Source organism: Acartia tonsa, chromosome 7 (genome assembly GCF_053477335.1).
Source record: "Acartia tonsa isolate MP-2025a chromosome 7, ASM5347733v1, whole genome shotgun sequence".
Taxonomy (NCBI): Eukaryota; Metazoa; Arthropoda; class Copepoda; order Calanoida; family Acartiidae; genus Acartia; species Acartia tonsa.
In genome coordinates, this window is record NC_137266.1 from 30,582,135 (window position 1) to 30,609,465 (window position 27,331).

General features: G+C 31.6%; 1 protein-coding gene across 1 annotated transcript in view; it reads right to left on the reverse strand.

Moving 5' to 3' along the window:
* Nucleotides 1–27,331, reverse strand: part of LOC145325258 (opioid-binding protein/cell adhesion molecule homolog) — a 100,700-nt gene that overhangs the window by 55,380 nt on the left and 17,989 nt on the right. Inside the window, exons 2-5 of the mRNA XM_080168192.1 lie at nucleotides 2,769–2,869; nucleotides 2,206–2,294; nucleotides 1,603–1,675; nucleotides 486–540 (exon numbers count right to left, since the gene is read on the reverse strand). Coding sequence (XP_080024318.1) covers nucleotides 486–540; nucleotides 1,603–1,675; nucleotides 2,206–2,294; nucleotides 2,769–2,869 — 318 coding nt within the window. The remainder of the gene's footprint in view (nucleotides 1–485; nucleotides 541–1,602; nucleotides 1,676–2,205; nucleotides 2,295–2,768; nucleotides 2,870–27,331) is intronic.

The following is a 27,331-nucleotide window of genomic DNA, read 5'->3' on the forward strand; positions in this document are numbered from 1 at the left end:
TTGGACAAACCAAGTTTAGAAATACTTTTCCTAGATTAAATCATATAATGCACCACAGTGTCAAGGATGGGAGTGGTTTGTATCGTTTTAAATCATTTTAGATTAGTTACTTTCCCCACAAATCTAACTAGAAGAGATTGCAAAACAAGAAGGAAAGGACGGATACACATAATACCTGAAATTTGTATTGTATATGTATCACTATACATATCTGGGTGGAAGGGAACATTGAACTATATGAGTAAAAGTTTTATAACCATGTTATCTTTTTCCTTGGCTCCAAAACCTTGGGTATTTGTATTGAATTTTGTTTGGTTAGTTTCAAACAAGTAGTGTCTAAACTTTTCATCCAATCATTTAAATCTGCAGAATTTATATTCATTTCCGAATATCACTTCCAAATCAAATATAACAATTGAATGCCATATACAGTGTTAATTGCTATAATTTTTCGCACACTAAGTGCATATACATAAAAACCTTACCTAAAATCTGTAAGGTGTGCACAAGCGTTAACGGATTCTCAATATCATTTTCAACCTAAAAAAAGTGTAATTCTATTAAAAATACCCAAAATCTACGTAAAAAAATAAAAATCAGTTTTATATAAAACAAGGGTAAACAAGAAATGTTGCACAGGAATAAAAACATTTTATTTTAAATAAATTAACTTTAATGAAAGTTATAAAGTAGATACTTATTAATTAAAGAAATTTCCTTCTAAAATTAAAACTCCAAACATAAGAGTCTGAAATCAAATCTTTACATAGCATTATTGTTACGTACGTACCAAACTAAGTGACTTATAACATATCGGTCATTACATTTCAGTCCTCTATCTTTGTAAGAAGCCATGTAAGCCACATTTCCCTTGTAAAAATAAAAAGACTCAAAATACACTGAAGGATAATAAATACTTAAAAATGCAATTTGTTATGAATGTATTATTTTCTTACTATGATGATTATACTTTTGGGAAATCTTTGCAAATAATTGATATATAACTTTATAAAATATATGTATTGTGTTATTATCATTGACAGAAAAGTAGATTATCTCTGTATAATAACAAGGATGACGATATGACTAGCAAAGATTCACCGAAATCAAAACAATTATGAAATAGAGTAGATGTTCATAAATCAGGAAACGTTTAGAAAATGACATCACTCTCAATCATTTTCAACTTTTAAAAAAACCATGATGATACTAGCCATTGCAGGAAACTCTGTAACCCTACGGAGATTCATTTGCAATAACTTACTCTACCTTAATATAAAATAAGGATCGAAATAATGAGTTGTGAAATAGGGATTTGGTGCATACGGAAAGTGTCATGTGTGACGTCATAAAAAAACATCTAATTCCATCTCTTTTTTGGGGGGTTTCCTTTTCACTTTTCCTCTCATCCTTCCTTTTTAGACGTTTTTTATGACGTCACACCAGACACTTTTCGTATCTCCAGGGATTTGACTCATATAAAAGCTTATATATCTAATATATCATAATATTCATATAACACTAATAGATAAATGTTCTATAAAATAATAGACATAACATATCTAGATGTTCCTTCTGACTTCACAATAAAATAAAGCTTACCTCACAAGTATAGCTACCAGCATCCTGACTTGTCAAGTTCAAGAGAACAAGATTATTTTCTTCCAAGGATACCCTGATGTTATAGTTAATTATAGATTAGGGCGGAGATTGCTTATTGAATTAGATATCTTTCATTTGCTTCTCCCCAACCTTACTTAATTTTTTCCTAGAAGGGAGGTGATATTAGATGTTTATTACACTAGTTCCCAAAGTTTCTAATATTGGCTTAGCAACCTTGGTGACTTTCATTAAATTTGATGGGTTGGTTATTAAGTTGAGTGTCTAAACGTTTGAACTACTAATTGTAATCTAAAAAAAGGGTAGTTTTGTATATCATTATTGGGGATATACATCATTTTATTATCCCTTTAGATTCTTGATCTTATCTAACACTTAAAAGGTTTGTTAAACTTAAAGTTTCCAAGACTTACTTTTGAAATAAACCTTCTATCATTTTGATTTAAAGTGTTTAACAATAAATATAACATCACAATAAATCCCCTATTTTTTGTTGTTGATGAAATAGTCATATTGAATATTAGAGGAAAGTGTTAAATTCTAAAAACGTACAAACAAACGTTTTGAATCTATAAATTTCTATGCCTGGAATCTTTTTTGACAACCAGGTTGCCAGCTGTGAGGACACGGGTGCCATGTTTCCATACTGTCACCATGGTTCCCAGATTTCTAACCTGAATATTACAAAATTTGAATAAAAAATCTAAAAAAAGTATATTTGAAGTTGATATTTATAATTTTTGTACGTCGGTCAGTCCGCACTTTTACATTGAACTAAGCTACTCTAAATACACTATTAAACTTGAAGAAAATAGATTTCATAATCTGACTAAAATCAATTAAATTAGACTTCACATAGCTTGTAGCAAAAGGACAGAAAACAATTTCCTTTTCATTATATAAAGTAGTATGTTTTTAGTCTATAGCTTTAGATCTCAATAACTACTGAACCAATTGGATTCTCTATTTTAGGTAAGCTTCACACAGATCTTTTGATTGTTAGAGGCTCTTTTATTTTCAGATGAAAGTCTTGGAATGGTTTTAAGCTATTTTTTCTAGCCCCTTCCTGACCCTTTCCTGATACAAATCCTGTAGATGCTAGGGGTGCATCTGCTAGTTTGTGCAGAGAGCAATAAGAACAATAATACCTGGCATGGAAAGACAGCATTCTCTCCTGCCTGTTTTCTTATCAACTTTGGCTCAGACAAAATCTGGATACTTTCTGCCCGTAGCTGGCTGTCTGGACTCACTAAATAGATATATACATAGATACATATAGATGGAGATAAAGATAGAAAGACAGTTAGAAAGATAGATAGATAGAATAATAGATAAAAAGATAAATAAAAACTATATAAATAGAAAGATAGATAGAAGGATAGATAGATAGAAAGATATATAGTAAAATAGATTGTAACACCTGCATAAATATGCAAAATTCATATTTTGTTTGGGAGTTAAATAAAAACAGTTGTTTAGAGATAGAAACAAAAATAGATAGTTATATTTTTTTGGATAAGTAGATGGTAGTAGTTTAGATGGATAGATGTATAGATAAACAGTTGATTATACAGATAGAAAGATAGACAGTTGTTTAAATAGATAGATGCACACTTGCACAGACTTTATAATTTTATGCTGTAGAGATTTTAAATCCTTTAAAATTCAGTGTTTAGATTAAAATGTCTAATTATGTAAATTAAAAACAAAACCAGCTAAATATTAAGATTCTATTTATTTTAGCCGAGTATTAATAGTAGCGAAGCTACTATAGAATTTGAAATGTCCGTCTGTCTGAAACTTTTGGGAAAAGCGTGATTTTTCGGTTCCTATAAAAGATGCTGAAATTTTTTTTGTCAATATTCCCTTCATTATGCATCCTAAAATCTGACTGCTTTTAAGCAGCTTTTTAGCTGCTTTTCTTCTTACAACTTTCAAAATCTTAAAACTTATTTTTTATGGTTTCGTAATTTTAAGTTTTTACATATTCTCTCTCTTTCTTTTCTTTGTTATGATAACAGATAATCTGCTCTATAACTCACTTTGTTCGTTTGTCTATTTCATAATAGATTTTTTGCTTCGTTACTTATGGATGTTGTCACCCTTGTTTATATGTAAATAGGTTGGTTTCATAATATGTTATGAGGGATAAGAAAACCCTCTTTTAGTCCGAGAGTTTTTTTTTAATTATGAAAGTTTTAATACTTAAGTGTGAAGCTGACTCTTTATTATTCTCCTCTTCTACTAATTTTTCTCAATTTAATCTAATATTATATATAATTATTTTGGGAACTTTTTATTTCAGGGCTAATGTTATATAAAATATTAACATTCAAAAAATGCTTTTGTTGCTAAAATATGCATAATTTACATAAGTTCATTAAGTAACTGAAAATCAATTGTAACTGTGTTTGTAAAAGGGAACCTTAGGATTAGTGCTTATTCGAGAAATGAAACCGGTGCTTAACAAATAAAAAGTATAAATACTTGTACTTTCGATCTATAAACCCTAGTAGTTTTTAAATCTGACAAGTAGTGACAAAACCTTGTCTAATCTGAGTTTTGACAGGTTTTCCTCAGGTTTTAATCTGCCCGCCCCTCATCAATCAACTCTGACATTTGCTTACATTTCGTCAGATTGTAATCTGACAAAACCTGTGTTTTTGCGCAAAAAGGTACTAAAACTCAGATTACTCAGGATTTGCCGCCAAATTTTTAATCTGTCAGGGGGGATTTCAGATTATAATCTGACGAATCTGACTCAATGTGAGCAAAGTTCAGGTGATTAAGATCGTAATCTGTGATTAAATTGACCCTCAAAATTTGCCCAGTTAATCCCTTATCTGACATTTGATGACAAACAGTCATACTCTAACCTGACATTTGATGACAAACAGTCATACTCTAATCTGACAATTGATGACAAACAGTCATACTCTAATCTGACATTTGATGACAAACAGTCATACTGTAATCTGACATTTGATGACAAACAGTCATACTCTAATCTGACATTTGATGACAAACAGTCATACTGTAATCTGACATTTGATAACAAACAGTCCTACTCTAATCTGACATTTGATAACAAATGGTCATACTCCTAACTGACTTTTAGTGACACACAGTCATACTTTAATCTGACATTTGATGACAAACAGTCATACTCTAATCTGACATTTGATGACAAACAGTCATACTCTAATCTGACAATTGATGACAAACAGTCATACTTTAATCTGACATTTGAAGACAAACAGTCATACTTTAATCTGACATTTGATGACAAACAGTCATACTCTAATCTGACATTTGATGACAAACAGTCATACTCTAATCTGACATTTGATAACAAATGGTCATACTCCTAACTGACTTTTAGTGACAAACAGTCATACTCTAATCTGACATTTGATGACAAACAGTCATACTCTAATCTGATATTTGATAACAAATGGTCATACTCCTAACTGACTTTTAGTGACAAACAGTCATACTTTAATCTGACATTTGATGACAAACAGTCATACTCTAATCTGACATTTGATGACAAACAGTCATACTCTTATCTGACAATTGATGACAAACAGTCATACTATAATCTGACATTTGAAGACAAACAGTCATACTTTAATCTGACACTTGATGACAAACAGTCATACCTTAATCAGACATTTGATTACAAACAGTCATACTCTAATCTGACATTTGATGACAAACAGTCATACTCTAATCTGACAATTGATGACAGACAGTCATACTCTAATCTGACATTTGATGACAAACAGTCATACTCTAATCTGACAATTGATGACAAACAGTCATACTATAATCTGACATTTGAAGACAATTAGTCATACTCTAATCTGACATATGATGACAAACAGTCATACTCTAATCTGACATTTGAAGACAAACAGTCATACTCAAATCTGACATTTGATGACAAACAGTCATACTCTAATCTGACATTTGATGACAAACAGTCATACTCTAATCTGACATTTGATGACAAACAGTCATACTCTAACCTGACTTTTGATGACAAACAGTCATACTCTAATCTGATATTTGATGACAAATAGTCATACTCTAAACTGACTTTTAGTGACAAACAGTCATACTCCATACTGACTTTTAGTGACAAACAGTCATACTCTAAACTGCCTTTTAGTGACAAACAGTCATACTCTAATCTGAATTCAAGTGAAAAATAGTCATACTCTAATCTGACTCTTAATGACAAATAGTCATACTCTTTATTTAAACAAATAATAATTCTGATATTTTGATTTTAATAGCAATAAATTTTACAAAATTAAAAAATATTTAATTAAAAAATATAAAACTATAAAATTAAATGATGGTACTCTTCAAAAGATTCTGGTTGTTCTAGTTGTGCAAATGGGTCAACAGAAGTAACTATCATAAACGATTTTGTACTTATGTAACAATCTTTTAATTAGTTATTCTATTGAAAATTTTCTCTTTCTTGGTTTCTCATTTCTTTGTTTGTGTGGTAACTGCATCAAAAACTGTTCATCAACAATTTAAAAATAAGTTATGATGTAGTTTTAAGATTTTCAAAACCACCTCAACACCAGACTAAAAAAAATAACAACCTGACATTGAAGTGATTCTAAAATTTTGTGTTAAATTAATTTTTGACAATAGGTATACTAATTAGAAATGATTACAAATCAACATATAATATCTAAAGGGATAGTTGCATAAAGTGTATTAAAAAAGTTTGATGGCAAACATAAGTTACAAAAATACCATCTAACATATATAATTTTCAAGTCTTGATATTTTTAAAACTACCTGGTAGAAAATTGAAATTATTACAAATGTATGTCCTCTAGATAAACTATTGAACATAAAAAAATATGCAGTTCACTAAATTCAAGTTTAAATGCAATTCTTGCAACTACCCCTTTGATGCAAAAAATAAGGAAAAATTTAATACTATTAATTAGATATCTATGAATATTTGATTTCAACATTCAATTATACAAATTATACATTAACCCTTAACAGTCGGGCCCCTTGCCGCACCTTAATCAGTCGGGGGGGGGGGGGGGGGGGGGTGCAAGTCCCCTGTGTTATGGTGAATTTCCTACCTTAAGTAAGTCAAGGTCAATTTCCGCTTCCTTCACCCTTTTATTTAACAACCTTTGTTTTTAGGTCCTTTTTTACTTAAAAATGTCAAACGGCTGTAATTTTTTTATTTTTAAAGCTAGAAGAAATTTTTTTTTGCAGAAAATGTTTATTTTTATTTAAATTTTATAATTGAAATATCAAAACATAAGTTTCAGCGGCCGCAGCTGTACTTGGCAGCTGCCAGCCGCCGCAGGTGGCGGTCGGCGGGAAAACGGCGGCGGATCTTTATGAAATTTTAATACATTATGTAGACATGTAAGAAAAGCTTAAGTTTAAAATTTGAAGTCTCTAAGTCAAAATTTGCGGCCACAGGAGCATTTAAAGATTTCTGGAGACCTGGAGGATCAGGGCCTGCAGGATCATACCTGGAACCTGAAATTGATTTGAACACCTGTATTTAATATGAGGATGTACTACTAGAGGATATTTTAGTATTTTGGTAAGATAAAATGCTTTGTTTAAGTCAAAAACAAATTTTTGTTCTTTACCTGGATGACCCTGCCAGGTTTGCTGGCATCCTGTGCCCGCCAGGATGGAGATATTCAAAAAATTCCAACTCTCAGTTATGTGTCATACCCATACTTAAAAAGTCAAGCAGTTTGGGCTCTTTATCTTTCACACACAGAAAATGAGATAGAAAAAACCGGATGGGGGGGCGTTCAACGCCCCCCCCCCCCCCCCCGACCGTTAAGGGTTAAACTAAATAATAATAATATATCAGAAAAAAAAACTAAAGAACACAGAATATGCAACAATATTTTTTGTTTTTGTTAATGTAGCTAAGATGAAGATTTATATTGTGATATATTTTGAAGTAGTTTCTATATTTTTTTAATATCCTCCCCCCCATAAAGTTTTTTTGTCTCTTATTTTGAATGTTAGATTTACAAAATTTCTTTTTAAATTACACAAATATGCAACCTTTACTGTAATTTTTTTACTCCTAGCTGTCACCAATTTTTTTGCACGAAACACAAAGTAACATTGATTATAATCCTACTAAAACCTTTTTTTAAATGACTCAGTACTTATAATCTAAAGTGTTCTTCTAACTTTTACACAATTTTAATGAAAATTTTTAAAACTTTCAGTCTGTATGTTTGACATGTAACATCCAATCAATATTTTTAAATAATATTCAAAGATTTTAAGCCAACAAATTAGAGATTATAGAACCAGTATAATTTCCAGTCCAATGTCCACTCCCTCTGTGGTTTATGCAAATAACTTGATTGTTATATAACACAAAAATTTAACCACAAAAACGATTTTCTAGAAAAAAAACTAACCGGAAAGGATATCTAAAAAAGATACAACACAAAATATTTTCTCCAACTATTTAAATTTAAATTAGTTTTTTTTTATATATTTTTTTTCCTTTTAAAACTTAAACTTTACTATCTATCTATTGAAAGTAACAATTCATATATTTGTTTCTCCTTATATAAAAGTAACAGGATGTCTATATGAGAGTGTCAGTTTGTCTGTTAATACAATGGGATCTCTCTAACTGCTGAACCAGTATGGTTATAATTAACAATGTAGCTTCTCATAGGTCCTGAAAAGATGTTTCTTACCTTTTCTTTATAAAACTAGAATTGAATATTAAGGGAAGTTGATTCGTCCCACCCCCCCCCCCATTAGAGGCTTTTAGGGGTGTAGCCGCTAATTAGAAATAAAATACAGGTAGGGTAAAACCATGGGCATTTTAATACACTATTCCCCAAAGTTTTCTAATAACCTTTCCTTGTTCTTTGTCTCGCCAGCTCTAGGGATATTTATTGTATTTTTATTGATTGGTTCATAAAGTTGAGTGTTCAAACGTTTCAACCACTTATTTCAATCTACAGATGGGTTAATTTTGTGTATTATCATTGGGGATATACAACAACAATTTATCGGCCCTTGCCTTATCCCTTTAGATCCCTGAAGAAAATAGCAATATGTAATGAAACTCAGGGATAAGACAATGGCAGATAAATGGATGTACATATCAATGGCACACAAAATTACACCTTCTGAAGATTAAAATTAGTGGTTGAAACGTTTGAACACTCAATATAATAAATCAACCAATCATAATTTTGTAAAAGTTATTAAACCAACGAATGAGAAAACATTATCATAAAACTTTGTGTACCAGTGTTATAAACAGCCCAATGTAGGGAAAAAGAAAGTACCCAAAGTTTTATCACCACATTGTCCAGAGAGAGAGGGAACAATGAGCTATTTATTACACTGGTCCCCAAAGTTTTTTAATAACGTTTACTCATTCGCTGATTTAACAACTTTAGGGACTTTTACTAAAAAAAATTGTGTAAACAAAAAAGTGGAAAATCAACCCGCCTTAACATACATCTCCAATGATGATGCACAAAATTACCCCTTCTGTAAATTATAATTAGTAGTTAAAACATTTGGAGACTCAAAATGAGTAAAAAAGTCCCTAAAGTTGTTGTGCAAATGAATGAAAAAACGTTAAAGATTTAACAGGAATTCAAGAGATAAACCAATGGACAAAACATTTATTCATATCCCAAATGATGATAAACAAGATAATCCTACTGTAGAATAAAATTATTGGTTGAAAAATTTGCACTCTTCTAATGTAGAAAAAAAACATTCAAAATTTAATAAGAAAAACCTGTAAGTGTTGTCAACCGAAGATAACTTTGGGTGCCAGCGTAATTTAAAGCCCAATGTCCCCTCCCTACCTGGTCAAAAAGAGAGGGAGGAGACATTGAACTGTATATTACAATAATACCAAAGTTTTAGTTCATTCGCTCTACACTTTGGGTACTTTTATTAAATTTGATTAGTCAATTAATATACCAGCAGTGTCCAAACGTTTTAACCAATAATTATAGAATTTAGAAGGGGTATTTTGATGTATCATCCATTGTTTTATCCCTTTTATCACTGACAATGTTATACGTCTCTGAAAAGCAGGTGGATTCTAAGCTGTGAAGGATTAATTGTAGTATTAATTATAGACAGTTGACCAATGATATTGGTCATCTTTTAGCTAGGCTACTTCAAGTAAGAGCATCATCTAAAAATCAGTCTGCTAAAATGAATATCAGGAAATATCTCTCAATTTTATAAATGCACCTCAGCCCCCCCCCCCCCCTTATATTAAACTTTCCAAAATTTCACCTAAACATATCAAAGGACACTTGAACTAATTGATAAAAATAAAATGTTTTAAATGGATGTGTGGACTTTCTGATAACATTTATAGAATAATTATGAAAAGTTTGAAATGGAAAGAACATTTTAACATGTACAATTAATGAAATATAACAATTATGTATGGACAAACAGACCCTAACTATATAAAAAGCTTCTCTTTTGACGAGGAAACATACAAAAGCGAAGCTCCAAAGTAGTAAAACCAGGGAAAAGGGATTGGATACTAACAAACAATTCTAAGTAAAAATATCCCCACAATCTCCTTCCCCTTTTTCTGCAGTTATTACCCACTTCCCTTCATTTACATCAAGAAACAAGTTTTACGCTAACTCTAGGCCAACAACATATTTATCAAAAAAAATAATATTTGTTGATTATCAATAGGATAATTCTAGCTAACCGGACCGACCCGAATTATACAAAGTCGCTTTAAAAAAAACCAGGGATCTAAAGGGATAAGACAATGGCTGATAAATTGATGTACTTCCCCAATGATTATACACAAAATCACCGTTTCTGTAGATTAAAATTATTGGTTGAAACGTTTGAACTTTCAACTTAATGAAACAACAAATCAAAATTAACTAAAGAGCCCAAAGTTGAAAAGCCAATGAATAAGAAAACATTTTTATAATAATTTGAGGACTAGTGTAATAAACAACCCATTGTCCCCTCTTTCTCTGAAAAAAAAACAGTATAGTAGTTGGGGAGGGAGGGGACATTGGGCTCTTTATTACTATAGTCCCCAAAGTCTTATGATAATGTTTTCTTATTCATTGCAAACTTCGTTGAAAACTTTGGGGACTTTCAACCAATAATTGTAATCTACAGAAGGGATAATTTTGTGTACCATCATTGGGGATGTACATCAAATCATCGGCCATTGTCTTATCCCTTTCGATCCCTGAAAAGAAGTTAGCTATGCATAAGTAACAATTGTTAAATGTCCTATAATTCTGGTTGGTCTTTCCATATGTCCGTTCAAAACGCATAGCTCTTTTGAATAATTTAGATATGTCATAATTGTCCTATCAAATTCAAACAGTTAGGTACGATCTAAGAAGCGTAGTATTCAATTCAAGTATTTTATAAAGATGCATGCTTGTCATTCTTGTTCAAGGGCGTGCAAGCATATTTAAATAGGGAGGGGGGAAATAACCAGTTTGTAAATACTAGACTTTGCAACATTAATAACAAGGATGACAATATCCACAAGAAACAAAGCAAAAACTTATTATTAGAGAGGATGGTCAGCTGATATAGAAAAGAAAAAAAATATGAAATAAATTTTAGTACCAAATATTTAAGGGGTCAATATTAAATATTAGCATCGCCCACTTAGAGTTACTGACGGACTGATGGACAAAGACAATCATAGAGTAGCTTTGCTACAAAATATAAGTGGAAAAAAATTTAAGTACCAAATATTTAAGCGGTCTATCTTAAACATTAGCATTGCCCACATAGAGTTACGAACAGTCTAAAGGACAAAGATAATTATAGAGTAGCTTTGCTAAAAATAGAAGTGGAAAAAAGTTCAAATTAATATAGTCGTCGACTATATAGCTGTTAAAATGATAGCCTTGGCAGACATATTATCGTCAATCTATTTTTTCAAGTATATTACTTAGAGAATCAATTTGAATATCTTCAGGGAGGAGGGTAAAGTATCCAAAGTTTTAAAATCACGTTGATCTATTCGTTGGATAAAAAAAACTATAATTTTATTAAACTTTACTTATAAAGGGATGGCTACCCCCCTATCCAAAAAAAAGCTTGGACGTCCTTGATACCACGAGTTTTTAGGAGGTAATTAAGTTAGGTCTGTACATCCGTAATTAATAAATTCTGTCCCATTGCATTGCAATGCATTAGTTTCAAGCTTTGCACGATAAATAGTTGGCTGGTTTTGCTGTGCTACTTATTGTTGAAATTGTACTTGGTTAGAATAAGTATAGCTAGTTTGAAGTGCACTTTTATTTTATAGCTGTATATTATTAAAATAAGAAACATATATTGCTGCGGTATTTCTTCTATTAGAAATAATTACAGAATGCTATTGTTATGTTAGTATGGATAGGATTTCATAGTTCTTATTAGACATTCTATTTAAAATATTTTGCTTCGCTAATCATGATCATAATTTTCCTTATTAATATAAAATTGTCAGCTAGATTTTCTTCCAGAGACGGAGAGGGAGGGAGGGATGGAGGGAGAAAGAGGGAGGGAAGGGGGAGAGAGAGAGAGAGAGAGAGAGAGAGGGGGAGAGAGAGAGAGAGGACAATGAGCTGTTTAAAACACTTGTTCTCAAAGTTTTATATTTACGTTTTCTTATTCGTTGGCCAAACAATATTGAGAAATTTAAATGAAATTAGATTGGTTGGTTATTAAATTGAGTGTCCAAATACTTTTACCACTAATTGTAATCTACAGAAGAGGCAAATTTGTGTTTTAAAATTGGAGATGTACATCAATTTATTAGCCAGTCTCTTATCCATTAAGTTCCCTGACTATTTCAGGACATAAATACTAGGACGTCCAAGCTTTATTTTTCTGGAGGGTGGTTAAAAAGAGGCCCTTCGAAGGTCAGAGGGGAGGAAATTGGGGATCAAATGTACTTTCAAAATTTTTTGGGGGGAGGGTATATAATAGATAGTTCTATATAGCTGCACATCTTATAGACAAAAAAAACTTCACTACTTAGAGATAAATTGTTCATAAATGTATAAATAGATTTAATTATATCTGCACTACTTGACTTAATTTTTAAAAGCAAACCTTTTCTATTATTAGTGTCAGTTCGTCCGTAGTAACTGATAGCTTTTTCCGTTAATTTAGGCAAGTTATAATTGTCCTATCGATTTCAAACTTTGCATGATTATTCCTGTAGTAGTTAGGTACGATTTAGAAAGCGTAGCAACTCTATAATCGTTACTAGAATGTCCGTAAGTTCATTTTAAACATGTTGATTTTTATCTTTTTTAATAATATAATTTTATTTCAGATCCGATTGACTGAAATACTGATTCCTAATAAAAAAGGTACAATATTATAAGCGAAGCATCTATATAATCAAGTCAGAATTCTGTATTTAAGAAGTTTTGTTACAACAAGGATGACAACATCCATAAAAGCGAAGAACTGAAACGGTAGGTCAAACGGACATTAACACTTGTATAGTGTCTGAACTGAATAGTCAGAATATAATGTATAAGAGGCAACGAACCCGGTATTAGTGTCGGACTGATTATGACGTAACAAAAAAAATTAGCCAATGAGAGGACATTATTGACCAATGGTAAAATTCATAGTGGCCTCTTATTGGCTTATTTTTTTTGTTACGTCATAATCAGTCCGACACTAATACCGGGTTCAGAGGCAACGCAAAATTGTAAATAAATTTGTTGAAAAACTGCTTGATACAGGATACTGTTTATGGACATTCCTACATTTTTAGGACTTGATTATAGAGTTGCTTCGCTTGAATATTGTTCTTTGTTGTCTTCGGAATCAATATACCAAAAATCACATCAAAAATTTGTTTTCAAAAAAGTAGAAAAATCAATGTTTAAAATGGATGTACGGACATTCTGATAATGCTTATAGAGTTGCTACTCTTTCTAAATTGTACCTAACTACTACAGGAATCACCATGCAAAGTTTGAAATCGATAGGACAATTCTAACATGCCTAAATTAACGAAAAAAGCTATCTATCTCGGACGGACGGACCGACCCTAATTATAGAAAAGCTTCGCTTTTAAAAATATACATATAATTTTGTCAAAAATTTTATATTTATATTTTGTAAATTCAGTTCTGATACTCTATAAGAGTTAATGTTCGTCTGTCATACAGTTTCAAGGCTTCGCTTTTATGGATTTTGTCATTCTTGTAACTTCATAAAAATGCATGTTTATCATTCTTGTTAAAAGCAACGCTATTCTTATTATATCAAACAAGGATGACAACATCCATAACAGCGAAGCACTGAAACGGTAGGACAAACGTTAATGTAAACGTTATGGTAATTGCTACGCTTTCTAAATCGTACCTAAATACTACAGGAATCACCATGCAAAGTTTGAAATCGATAGGACAATTCTAACATGCCTAAATTAACGAATAAAAGCTATCTATCTCGGACGGACGGACCGACCCTATTTATAGAAAAGCTTCGCTTTTAAAAAACGTTGTCTGGGAGGTAATGGTGTGCAAGCTTTTTCAAATGGGGAGGGGGCAAATACCCAGATTTAGAATACTAGACTGCGAAATATTAATAACAAGGATGACAACATCCATAAAAGCGAAGCTCTGAAATGGAAGGGCAAACAAACATTAACACTTGTAGATTGTCAGAACTGAATTAGCAGAATATTAATGCATCAATACAAACAATATTGTAAGTAAATTTGTTGCAAAACTGTTTATAGAGATGCTTTGCTTATAACATTGTACCTTGTTGTAATAGGAATCAGTTTTCAAAAAATCAGAATAATCGGATAATTTTAACATACAAAATTTGTTGTCAAAAAAGTTAAAAATCGACATGTTTCAAATGCAAGTACAGAATTCTGGTATTGATTATAGAGTTGCTACGCTTTCTAAATTGAACCGAACTACTACAGGAATCATCATGCAAAGTTTGAAATCGATAGGACAATTCTAACCTGTTTAAATTAACGAAAAGAGATAACTCTCTGTGACTGACGTACGGACGGACGGTCGTACGGACAGACCAACCCTAATTATAGAAAAGCTTCGCCTTTAACAAGAAAGATAACATCCATAAGAAACAAAGCACAAAACTTATTATTATAGAGAGGATTGTCGGCTGATAAAAAAGAAGAAAATATGAAATAAATTTTAGTACTAAATAATGGGTACAGTCCCTTTCGTGAAAACGCCTCTTAAGGGGCATTTCTTCTTATTTTCACATTAGTTTTTATAATTTATTTTAGGTTAGGTTATTTTAGGTTTAGGTGAATTTCCCGCATGGGCTAGAAATAGGGGAAAAGCTACTGTGAAAATACGACGAAACACCCCTTAAGAGGCATTGCCACGAAAGGGACTATACCCCCAAAAATTAAGCAGTCTGTTAGTTCACAACATTGCATCGCCATCCATAGTGTTACGGACGGACTGATGGACAAAGAGGATTATTGAGAGAATTGTAGAGTTCTACACAACTTATAATTATTTCTTTATTTTTATCCAGGGATAATAGGAGATAAGTCAATTGACTATATTTTGATATACGGCCCTAATGCAATGATAATAAATGAAGAAAGTTGAGGAAGGGAAAATTACACTAGAACCCAAAGTTTTAAAATCAAGTTTTTAATCGTAGGATTAAAAACTTTGGGTACTTAAATTAAATTTTTATTTGGTAGTTTTTTTTAAAAGCTTTCAACTAATAATTTTAATTTACAGAAATGGTAATTAATTATGTTTGTTTTATCCTTTAAGATCCCTGACAAAGTTTCCCCTTCTGTAGATTAAAATTATTGACCAAAAATTAAGACAAAGCAATCAAAATTCATGGAAATAAAATAAGATAATGCGGTTATAAAACTTTGGGTACCAAAATGCGGTTATAAAACTTTAGGTACCAATGTAATTTACGGTCAAACGGCCCCTCCTTCAAAAATATAAAAAAAAATGAAATAATTATGCCTAACAAACAGCAACCCAATTTCAACTATATCCAATGGCCGAGTTATTGATGTATATCCCTAATGATGATTTACAAAAGAACCCCTTCTGTAGATTACAATTAGTGGTTGAAACGTTTGGACACTCAACTAAATATTACACAAACCAATCAAAATCTAATAAGTCCCCAAAGTTGTTAAGCCAACGAATAAGAAACGTTTTTATAAAATTTTGGGGACTCTAACTTTCGATAAAGTTATATGTGGGAATCTTAACCCTATCTTATATTTTATTTGTTTAGGAAGGGTAATAAATCAGGGATGTTAAGGGATAAGACGATAATACAATGGATAATAAATTGATGTACATACCCAATGATGATAAACAATTACCCCATATGTAAATAAAGTTTATCTGCTACCAACCAACCACAATTCAATAAAAGTAAACAAAATATTTGTAGCAAGGAATAAGAATAAGGTGGTAATAAGATTTTAAGTACCAGTGTAATTTACAATTTCTTGTCCCCTTCCCTGGATATAAATTGATCATAAATGCTTGATTAAATCCCCCATCTCTTCTTATACTCTATCATTCTTAACCCAAGCTATTTCAACTCCGCCCATTTCCTTATTAGTATTCAAAACGTTTGGGATTTGATAATATACACAAATTTAAAACAAAAGGTATTAATCATTTACTAAGTTATTGTTCTTACCTCTTGGTTTACTTTTAGATGATCATGTTGACGTTTTTCGTTCTATACATTTTTTCTCTCTTTGGTTTAAGGTTAAATGAATTATAATTAAACATTGCTAATAAACAGCCAAATTTCAAACCGTTAAATTGCAGCATTTGAATTTAACTGTTTAAAGCACTATTTAAATAAACAATAGAAATATAATTTGAACTTTGAGTTGGAATTCCTTATTTGAATAGTTATTATTAACTTATTATTAAACAACACTTATTACATTGAATCTTTGCATCAAAACTCACGTAGTATCTTCACACTGTAACCTGTTTTTCACAACTGGCTGACCGAAAGCAAATGCGCGCGCGCACACACACACACAAACCCATTCTCTCATGACTAAAGGTTACCTTGCGGTTATTAGAGAGAGAGAGAGATTTCAATTCAAGCAATAATTTAAATCTACAGATGGGGTAATTTTGTGCATCACAATTGGGTATATACTTCAATTTATTGGCACTTGTCTTATCTCTTTAGATCCCTGTGCGGTTATACTTATTTAGATTGACGTATCTAACAATTTAGGTTAAGTTGTGTACATTTGAAGTTGTTAAGGTAGCGAATAAGAAAACGTTATTATAAAATTTTGGGAACTAGTGTAATAAACAGCCAATTATTACCTTCCTTTCTGCAGACTAAACCACTGGGAGGGAGGGGGGGGATTGTTTCTCCATTGAAAGTTTGAGAATAAAATGCCTATTTTTTTTCATATTTTCCATTTCACATTTTTTATTTAGTAGAATGCAGGGAGGGAGAAGAGATTGGACTGTTTATTACACTGGCCCCCAAAGTTTTTTAATAACGTTTTCTAATTGGTTAGCATAACAACTTTGGGAACTATTATTGATTTTTTTGGTTGATTAATTAAGGTAACTTTTCAACCACTAATTGCTTTCTACAGAAGGTGTATTTTTGTGTATAAATATTGGAGAATTACATCAATTTATCGGCCATTGTCTTGTCCCTTTAGATCGCTGAGTAGAATTAGATCAATCATGTCCATATCTAGCGAAGCATTTTGTTAGAACATCCAGGGACCTTGGGGGATTAGACAATGGCCTAAAAATCATTGAAATTTCCCCAATAGTGGTTAACAAATTTACCCCTTTTGTAGATAAAAATTATCAGCGGAAAAGTTTGGACACTGATAGTATATATTGTAGCATTTTAAAAAGCGCATCTTTTCTATAATTAAGGCTGTTCCGTCCAAACGTCTATGTATATACGAAACGATAGCTCTTATTGTTAGTTTAGGCATGTTAGTTGTCCTATTGATTTCAAACTTGGCATAATGATTCTATAACAGTTAGATACAATTTGAAATCGTGGCAACTCTAATAATTACCAGATTCCTGGGACAAAATGATAGCGAAGCATCTCCACAATCAAGTCTAAAAATAAACAGAATTCTGTATTTAAGTAATTTAGAACATATTTTCATACAATTTTGTTCAGACTTATTCATTTAAATTCAGCTTATGAAGTTCTGACACTCTACAATTGTAAATGTTCGTTTGTCTTTTGCTTCTATAGATGTTGTCATCCTTGTTTTTATATAATAGTAATTCTATACTATAAGAACATAATAGCGGCTACGCCCCTGAAAAGCTTTAGGATCGACCTCCCCCCCCCCCCCCTATTATTAATTTACGTTTTAAAAAGTAATATTAAATAAATTGAGGGGGGGGGGGTTTCAAGACAATTTCTTTATTTCTCTTGGGAGGTTGAGTTACCAACACCAAACCCTTCCCTAAACATATAATAAGATTCACTGTAAAGGATAACTATATCGGTTCAGTGGTTAGAGAGATATTTCGCTATGGATAAAAAAAACATACTACTTTTTATTAAGTACATAAATGCCTTAAAAAAAAACACTTTAGACCACTCTGTTACTAAAAAATATTTCCAGTATGGCTTTAAAACCGATTAGCATCTGCTAGATTAGAACAGGGTCTCAGTCATACAAAAAAATCATGTAAAGTATCATATTACAGACAATTTTCACAAATTCAAAATAAAAATAATAAAATTAATACCAGTTTTGTTAGACCCTTGAGACTAACAAAATTTTTGAATTTTTTTTTTATATCTGCGGAAAGATGTCTATAACTAGATAACTATTCTAACTAGTTAGGGGGGAAGGGGACATTTGGCTGTTTATTACACTAGTCCCTTATTCGTTGGCTTAACAAATTATATTTTTAAAAGAAAATGACTGATAAAACAATGTATAGACTAGATGTGCATGTGTCATGGATCTCTTCACTATTAATTTCAGCAGTCTATCTTTCATAGCACGAGAGAAAGTTAAATAGCTTTATGGACTGACTTGGAGACTAATCCAACAAAAAAAAGTGTACTTTTCTCGTATTCATTTGAATCCGGTGGATAGGAACCGGTTCTCATGAATACGAAAAAACTATGTCTAGCATCGTATTATATCCAGTTTTCTACGAATATAGAAATGTACAATCATAAGATTAAAACTAGTTTTTTTAGCCGGTGCCTTCGGCACCACGGGGCTAAAAAAACTAGTTTTAATCTGATAATTGTACATTCTATATCCGTGGAAAGCCGTTTATAATACGATACGAGAAATAACTATTCCAGTATAGCTTCAAAACCGATTAAAATCCGCTGGATTAGAAACTGTTCACAGCCATACTGAAAATCATGTATAACATCATATTATAGAAAATTTTCTTCAAATAGTAAATTCATTATTCTTAATACAATTGATACCAGCTCTGTTGGCCCGTGCTTTTGAGCCTCAGGTATAACAAAACTGGAATAATTCTTACAAATTATCATGTTACTGCCTATAAATGATGCAATAAATAACTCTTAACATTTTTGCCAGTTATCCCTTAACAATTTGGCCCCTTCCCCTCAAATATCTCAGCCCTCATTAGAGCTAGAGCTAACATTTTTTGTGCATGTCCCAAAGCTAATAATAGACTGACTCAGAATATGACGTCAAAAAAATTAACCAATGAGAGGCCAGTATACACTGCAATTGTCCAATGGTAAAATTTAGTGGCCTCTCACTGGTTATTTTTTTGACATAGTCTGAGTCAGCCACTTTTACTTGCTTCCATGTCCTCTGTTTGATAATGAGTTTCCGACTATAAGTGAATCAAAGTCAAATTTTGCTTTCTTCAACCTTTTTTTTAACAACGTTTGTTTTTTACTAACAAATTTCTAACGGCTGTAATTTTTTTTTTTTGAAGCTAGAAATACATCTAAAAAAAAGTTTTTTATCTTTATATAAATTTTATTAGAAATTAAAAAAAACAAAAAAACAGCCGCAGCTGTACTAGGCAGTTGCTACCCTCCAAAGTCGGCGGTCAGGGGAGGCTTTAAAAGATTTCTGGAGACCTAAGGGATCAGGACCTGCAGGACCATACCTGGAACCTGAAATTTAATTGAACACCTTAAGTTTAAGTCAAAAAATATTTTGCTTTTTACCTGGATGACCCTGCCAGGTTTGCTGGAATCCTGTGCCTGCCAGGATGGAGGTATTAAAAACATTACAACTCTCAGTTATGTTTCATACCCATATTTAAAAAATCACTCATTTTTTTTGTGGGTAAGATGGAGAGCTGTACCTTCATGACTTTTTAAGTTTAGTAATTATACGTCGGCAAGAGTTGATTTTATTAGGATATCTGGTTTGTGTCAGTCGTGGTGTCCGGTCAAAGTCGGTTGATTAGCAAAAAAAATTAGAAAAAATTATAAATAAATCTTAATTTCTACATTATGACTTTTGTGTATAAGGTAGAAACCTAAAATTTTTTTGGTGAATACTTAGATATCAATGACCTTCTGAGAAAAGTGGTGTTATGACCGTTTGACCGCTCCCTGACTGACTTTATGACCGATTTTTGTCCGGCTTTTACTACAGACATATATCATGAATATCGTAACTTCTATTACAGCTAGAGACCTATATTTTTTTTTGGTAAATCCTTGAGTAATAATAAACAGATAAAAACATTAATTTGCGCCGCCAATCGCCGTTTTACCGCCGTAACCGCCGAAAATAGCGCTTTCCGTTATTTGCCGTTTTTCAGCGATGATCAGAAAAAGTAATTTTTTTTGTTATGAAAAATAAAAGTTCGTCCTAAAATTTGGTCATCCTAGATGCAAAATTGGCCGCTCTACAGCTGTTTTAAAATTTAGTCTTTATCTGTACCAGGAGCCGAGATAGAGGGGGGCTCTTGGAGCCCCCCCCCCCCCCTGATCTATTAAGGTGGGAATTGGGGCCTGATCTGTAAGGGTTAAGGGTTAAAGTTAGTTTATCAAATTATATAATCCATTTCATGTTGAGCCTTTTACTTAAACAATGCACTGGGTGTATCTAAACAATGTCTCTTCAAAGAAGTAATATTTTTCAAATTATTAAAGGAAGACTGCAAGAAATACCACGCTTAAAGGACGCCTGCAAGAAATACCACGCTTTAACTTCTGAAAGACTGCCACAAGTAGACCCAATACTCCAAATTTAAAGCCTTTAGCTTCAATAACAAAAAAGTTCTAGGTATTTCAAAATAGCATTTTATGTACAATGAAATTTTTGAAAGATTTCCAATGCTCATAAAAGAAAAAACAATATTAAATTACGTTGCCCAGACACAAAATTATAACCTTATCTTTGTCAGAAACTTAGATTACCGGTAACTGATTACATATTTACAATAAAAACACCACATTTCATGTCAAAATCTATGAAAAAAATTCGATTTAAATTGCATTAAAATCAAAACCCCAAATTTGATGCCTTCAGCTTCAATAAATAAAACGTTCTAATCATTTCAAAATTACATTTTATCTACAATGACAATTTTGAAAAATTTGCATTGCTTACAAAAGAAATTATAATATTAAATTACATCGCCTAGACACAAAATTATGACCTTATGTTTGTCAGAAACTTAGATTGCTGGTAACTGATTTCTTTTCTATAATAAAAACACCACTTTTATAGTCAAAATCTCAAAAATTTGGTTTAATATGCGTTTGTAAGCATAAAATTATAGCAGAAACAATTGAAACTAAATTAAGCTCAGCTGTGATTGTTCGTTGAGCTGATTCAGCCTTCTGATTGGCTGGAAATACTACAGTACTCTAGGTACAATGTAAGTTAAACTTATTTTGTTTAATGATTTTGACTATAAAAATAGGTATTTTTAAAAATAAATATAATTAGTTACTGGCAACCTAAATTTATGACAAAAAAAGCTTATAATTATGTCTCTAGGCTACGTAGTTTAATTTCAAAGTTTTTAACATGAGTGTTGAAAATCTTTCAAAATTTTCTTTGTACATAAATTGTCATTTTAAAGTGCAAACAACTTTTTTGTTATTAAAGCTGAAGACTTCAAATTTGGGGTATTGGATCTACTTGTAACAGTCTTTCAATAGTTAAAGCGTGGTATTTCTTGCAGGCTTCCTTTAAGTAATTTTCTCAACTCTGACTCTATGTCAATACATGTGATATATGAATTCTAGCAACAATGTGTCAGATAAGGTATTTTCCCCAACTTTGACTATGTCGCTAAATGTTATATCTGACTTTTGGTAACAATATGTCAGATTAGGTAATTTTCTCACACTGACTCTATGTCACTAAATTTCATATATGATTTTTGTTACCAATGTGTCAGATTAGGAAGTTTCCTCAACTCTGACTCTATGTCACTAAATATCATATATGACTTTTGGTAACAATGTGTCAGATTAGGTAATTTTCTCAACTCTGACTCTATGACTATAAAAATAGGTATTTTTAAAAATAAATATAATTAGTTACTGGCAACCTAAATTTATGACAAAAAAAGCTTATAATTATGTCTCTAGGCTACGTAGTTTAATTTCAAAGTTTTTAACATGAGTGTTGAAAATCTTTCAAAATTTTCTTTGTACATAAATTGTCATTTTAAAGTGCAAACAACTTTTTTGTTATTAAAGCTGAAGACTTCAAATTTGGGGTATTGGATCTACTTGTAACAGTCTTTCAATAGTTAAAGCGTGGTATTTCTTGCAGGCTTCCTTTAAGTAATTTTCTCAACTCTGACTCTATGTCAATACATGTGATATATGAATTCTAGCAACAATGTGTCAGATAAGGTATTTTCCCCAACTTTGACTATGTCGCTAAATGTTATATCTGACTTTTGGTAACAATATGTCAGATTAGGTAATTTTCTCACACTGACTCTATGTCACTAAATTTCATATATGATTTTTGTTACCAATGTGTCAGATTAGGAAGTTTCCTCAACTCTGACTCTATGTCACTAAATATCATATATGACTTTTGGTAACAATGTGTCAGATTAGGTAATTTTCTCAACTCTGACTCTATGACTATAAAAATAGGTATTTTTAAAAATAAATATAATTAGTTACTGGCAACCTAAATTTATGACAAAAAAAGCTTATAATTATGTCTCTAGGCTACGTAGTTTAATTTCAAAGTTTTTAACATGAGTGTTGAAAATCTTTCAAAATTTTCTTTGTACATAAATTGTCATTTTAAAGTGCAAACAACTTTTTTGTTATTAAAGCTGAAGACTTCAAATTTGGGGTATTGGATCTACTTGTAACAGTCTTTCAATAGTTAAAGCGTGGTATTTCTTGCAGGCTTCCTTTAAGTAATTTTCTCAACTCTGACTCTATGTCAATACATGTGATATATGAATTCTAGCAACAATGTGTCAGATAAGGTATTTTCCCCAACTTTGACTATGTCGCTAAATGTTATAACTGACTTTTGGTAACAATATGTCAGATTAGGTAATTTTCTCACACTGACTCTATGTCACTAAATTTCATATATGATTTTTGTTACCAATGTGTCAGATTAGGAAGTTTCCTCAACTCTGACTCTATGTCACTAAATATCATATATGACTTTTGGTAACAATGTGTCAGATTAGGTAATTTTCTCAACTCTGACTCTATGTCACTAAATGTCATATATGACTTTTGGCAACAATGTGTCATATTAGGTAATTTCCCCAACTCTGACTCTTATGTCACTAAATGTCTTATATGACTTTTGATGATATTGTGTCAGATTAGGTAATTTTCTCAACTCTGACTCTATGTCACTAAATGTCATATCTGACTTTTGGCAACAATGTGTCAGATTATGTAATTTCCCCAACTCTGACTCTATGTCACTAAATATCATATATGACTTTTTGTAATAATGTGTCAGATTAGGTAATTTCCCCAACTCTGACTCTATGTCACTAAATGTCATATATGACTTTTGGTAATAATGTGTCAGATTAGGTAGTTTCGTCAACTCTGACTCTATGTCACTAAATATCATATATGACTTTTGGTAACAATGTGTCAGATTAAGTAATTTCCCCAACTCTGACTCTATGTCACTAAATGTCATATATGACTTTTGGTAATAATGTGTCAGATTAGGTAATTTCCCCAACTCTGACTTTTTGTCACTAAATATCATATATGACTTTTGATGATATTGTGTCAGAATAGGTAATTTTCTCAACTCTGACTCTTTGTCACTAAATGTCGTATATGACTTTTGATGATATTGTGTCAGTTTAGGTAATTTCCCCAATTCTGACTCTATGTCACTAAATGTCATATATGACTTTTGATGATATTGTGTCATATTAGGTAATTTCCCCAACTCTGACTCTATGTCACTAAATGTCATATATGACTTTTGGCAACAATGTGTCATATTAGGTAATTTTCGTAACTATGACTCTATGTCACTAAATGTCATATATGACTTTTGGTGATATTGTGTCAGATTAGGTAATTTCCCCAACTCTGACTCTATGTCACTAAATATAATATATGACTTTTGGTGAAATTGTGTCAGATTAGGTAATTTTCTTAACTCTGACTCTATGTCACTAAATGTCATATCTGACTTTTGGCAACAATGTGTCAGATTAGGTAATCATTATTTACCCCTCCCAACATATTGGAGGGGGAGTAATTAACTCCCCCCCCCCCCAAGCAAATTAGGTAATTTCCCCAACTCTGACTCTATTTCACTAAATGTCATATATGACTTTTGGTAACAATGTGTCAGATATGGTGATTGCCCCAACTCTGACTCTATGTCAATAAATGTCATATATGAATTCTGATAACAATGTGTCAGATTAGGTAATTATTTTCAACTCTGACTCTATCTCACTAAATGTCATATATGACTTTTGGTAACAATGTGTCAGATTGTGTAGTTTCTCAACTCTGACTTTATGTCAATACATGTCATACATGACTTTTGCAAACAATGTGTCAGGTAAAGTAAATTCCTCAACTATGACTTTTGGTAACAATGTGTCAGATATGGTAATTGCCCCAACTCTGACTCTATGTCACTAAATGTCATATATGATTTATGGTAACAATTTGTCAGATTAGGTAGTTTTCTCAAGTCTGACCCTAAATCACTAAATGTCATATATGACTTTTGGTAACTATGTGTCAGATATGGTAATTTTCCCAACTCTGACTCTTTTTCACTAAATGTCATATATGACTTTTGGCAATAATGTGTCAGATTAGGTAATTTCCCCAACTCTGACTCTATGTCACTAAATGTCATATATGACTTTTAGTAACATTGTGTCAGATTAGGTAATTTCCCCAACTCTGACTCTATGTCACTAAATGTCATACATATATGACTTTTAGTGAAATTGTGTCAGATTAGGTAATTTTCTCAACTCTGACTCTATTTCACTAAATGTCATATATGACTTTTGGCAATAATGTGTCAGATTAGGTAATTTCCCCAACTCTGACTCTATGTCACTAAATGTCATATATGACTTTTAGTGATATTGTGTCAGATTAGGTAATTTCCCCAACTCTGACTCTATGTCACTAAATGTCATATATGACTTTTAGTGATATTGTGTCAGATTAGGTTATTTTTTCAACTCTGACTCTATTTCACTAAATGTCATATATGACTTTTGGCAATAATGTGTCAGATTAGGTAATTTCCTCAACTCTGACTCTATGTCACTAAATGTCATATATGACTTTTAGTAACATTGTGTCAGATTAGGTAATTTCCCCAACTCTGACTCTATGTCACTAAATGTAATATATGACTTTTAGTGATATTGTGTCAGATTAGGTAATTTCCCCAACTCTGACTCTATTTCACTAAATGTCATATATGACTTTTGGCAATAATGTGTCAGATTAGGTAATTTCCCCAACTCTGACTCTATGTCACTAAATGTCATATATGACTTTTAGTAACATTGTGTCAGATTAGGTAATTTCCCCAACTCTGACTCTATGTCACTAAATGTCATATATGACTTTTAGTGTTATTGTGTCAGATTAGGTAATTTCCCCAACTCTGACTCTATGTCACTAAATGTCATACATATATGACTTTTAGTGATATTGTGTCAGATTAGGTAATTTTCTCAACTCTGACTCTATTTCACTAAATGTCATATATGACTTTTGGCAATAATGTGTCAGATTAGGTAATTTCCCCAACTCTGACTCTATGTCACTAAATGTCATATATGACTTTTAGTGATATTGTGTCAGATTAGGTAATTTCCCCAACTCTGACTCTATGTCACTAAATGTCATATATGACTTTTAGTGATATTGTGTCAGATTAGGTTATTTTTTCAACTCTGACTCTATTTCACTAAATGTCATATATGACTTTTGGCAATAATGTGTCAGATTAGGTAATTTCCTCAACTCTGACTCTATGTCACTAAATGTCATATATGACTTTTAGTAACATTGTGTCAGATTAGGTAATTTCCCCAACTCTGACTCTATGTCACTAAATGTAATATATGACTTTTAGTGATATTGTGTCAGATTAGGTAATTTCCCCAACTCTGACTCTATTTCACTAAATGTCATATATGACTTTTGGCAATAATGTGTCAGATTAGGTAATTTCCCCAACTCTGACTCTATGTCACTAAATGTCATATATGACTTTTAGTAACATTGTGTCAGATTAGGTAATTTCCCCAACTCTGACTCTATGTCACTAAATGTCATATATGACTTTTAGTGTTATTGTGTCAGATTAGGTAATTTCCCCAACTCTGACTCTATGTCACTAAATGTCATATATGACTTTTAGTGTTATTGTGTCATATTAGGTAATTTCCCCAACTCTGACTCTATGTCTCTAAATGTCATATATGACTTTTAGTGATATTGTGTCAGATTAGGTAATTTTCTCAACTCTGACTCTATTTCACTAAATGTCATATATGACTTTTGGCAATAATGTGTCAGATTAGGTAATTTCCCCAACTCTGACTCTATGTCACTAAATGTCATATATGACTTTTGGTGATATTGTGTCAGATTTGTTTGCATTGCCAAAAATGAGAAAATAACCTGACATAATGTCACTAAATTTCAGATTGAAATCTGAACTTTGATCAAATTTTGTCATATCTGAACTTTGGTAACAAAGAGTCATATTGAGACAGATTTAAATCTGAAATCTAGTGACTGTGGATTTCTAATCTGACCGAAAAGGGGTAAAAACTACTAGGGAAACCGTTGTCCGTAGATAGGAAAAGTAAAATATATGTTTGTTTATATGTTTGATACTAAAATCTATACTTCTTTTATTAAGACATTATATAAATCTTCCAATTCTTTGAATATTAATTCCCCTTTAAGTTTGTTTTAAGGTTGAAACAAAAATTAACAACAAATATTTTGGAGATTAATTCATTCACAGGTTTATGTACTCGGACCTGACCCAATTCAGAGGTCCACCCAGTGGATGTAACCAAATAGTTATCGTAATTCCTTTGAGTTAAATTTACCCAATTCATAACTTTACATGTTATCCTTTCAATCTAACAGGACCTTCCTCCGTATAATATTAATTCCTACACTTTTTTGATATTTTTTGAAACTAACT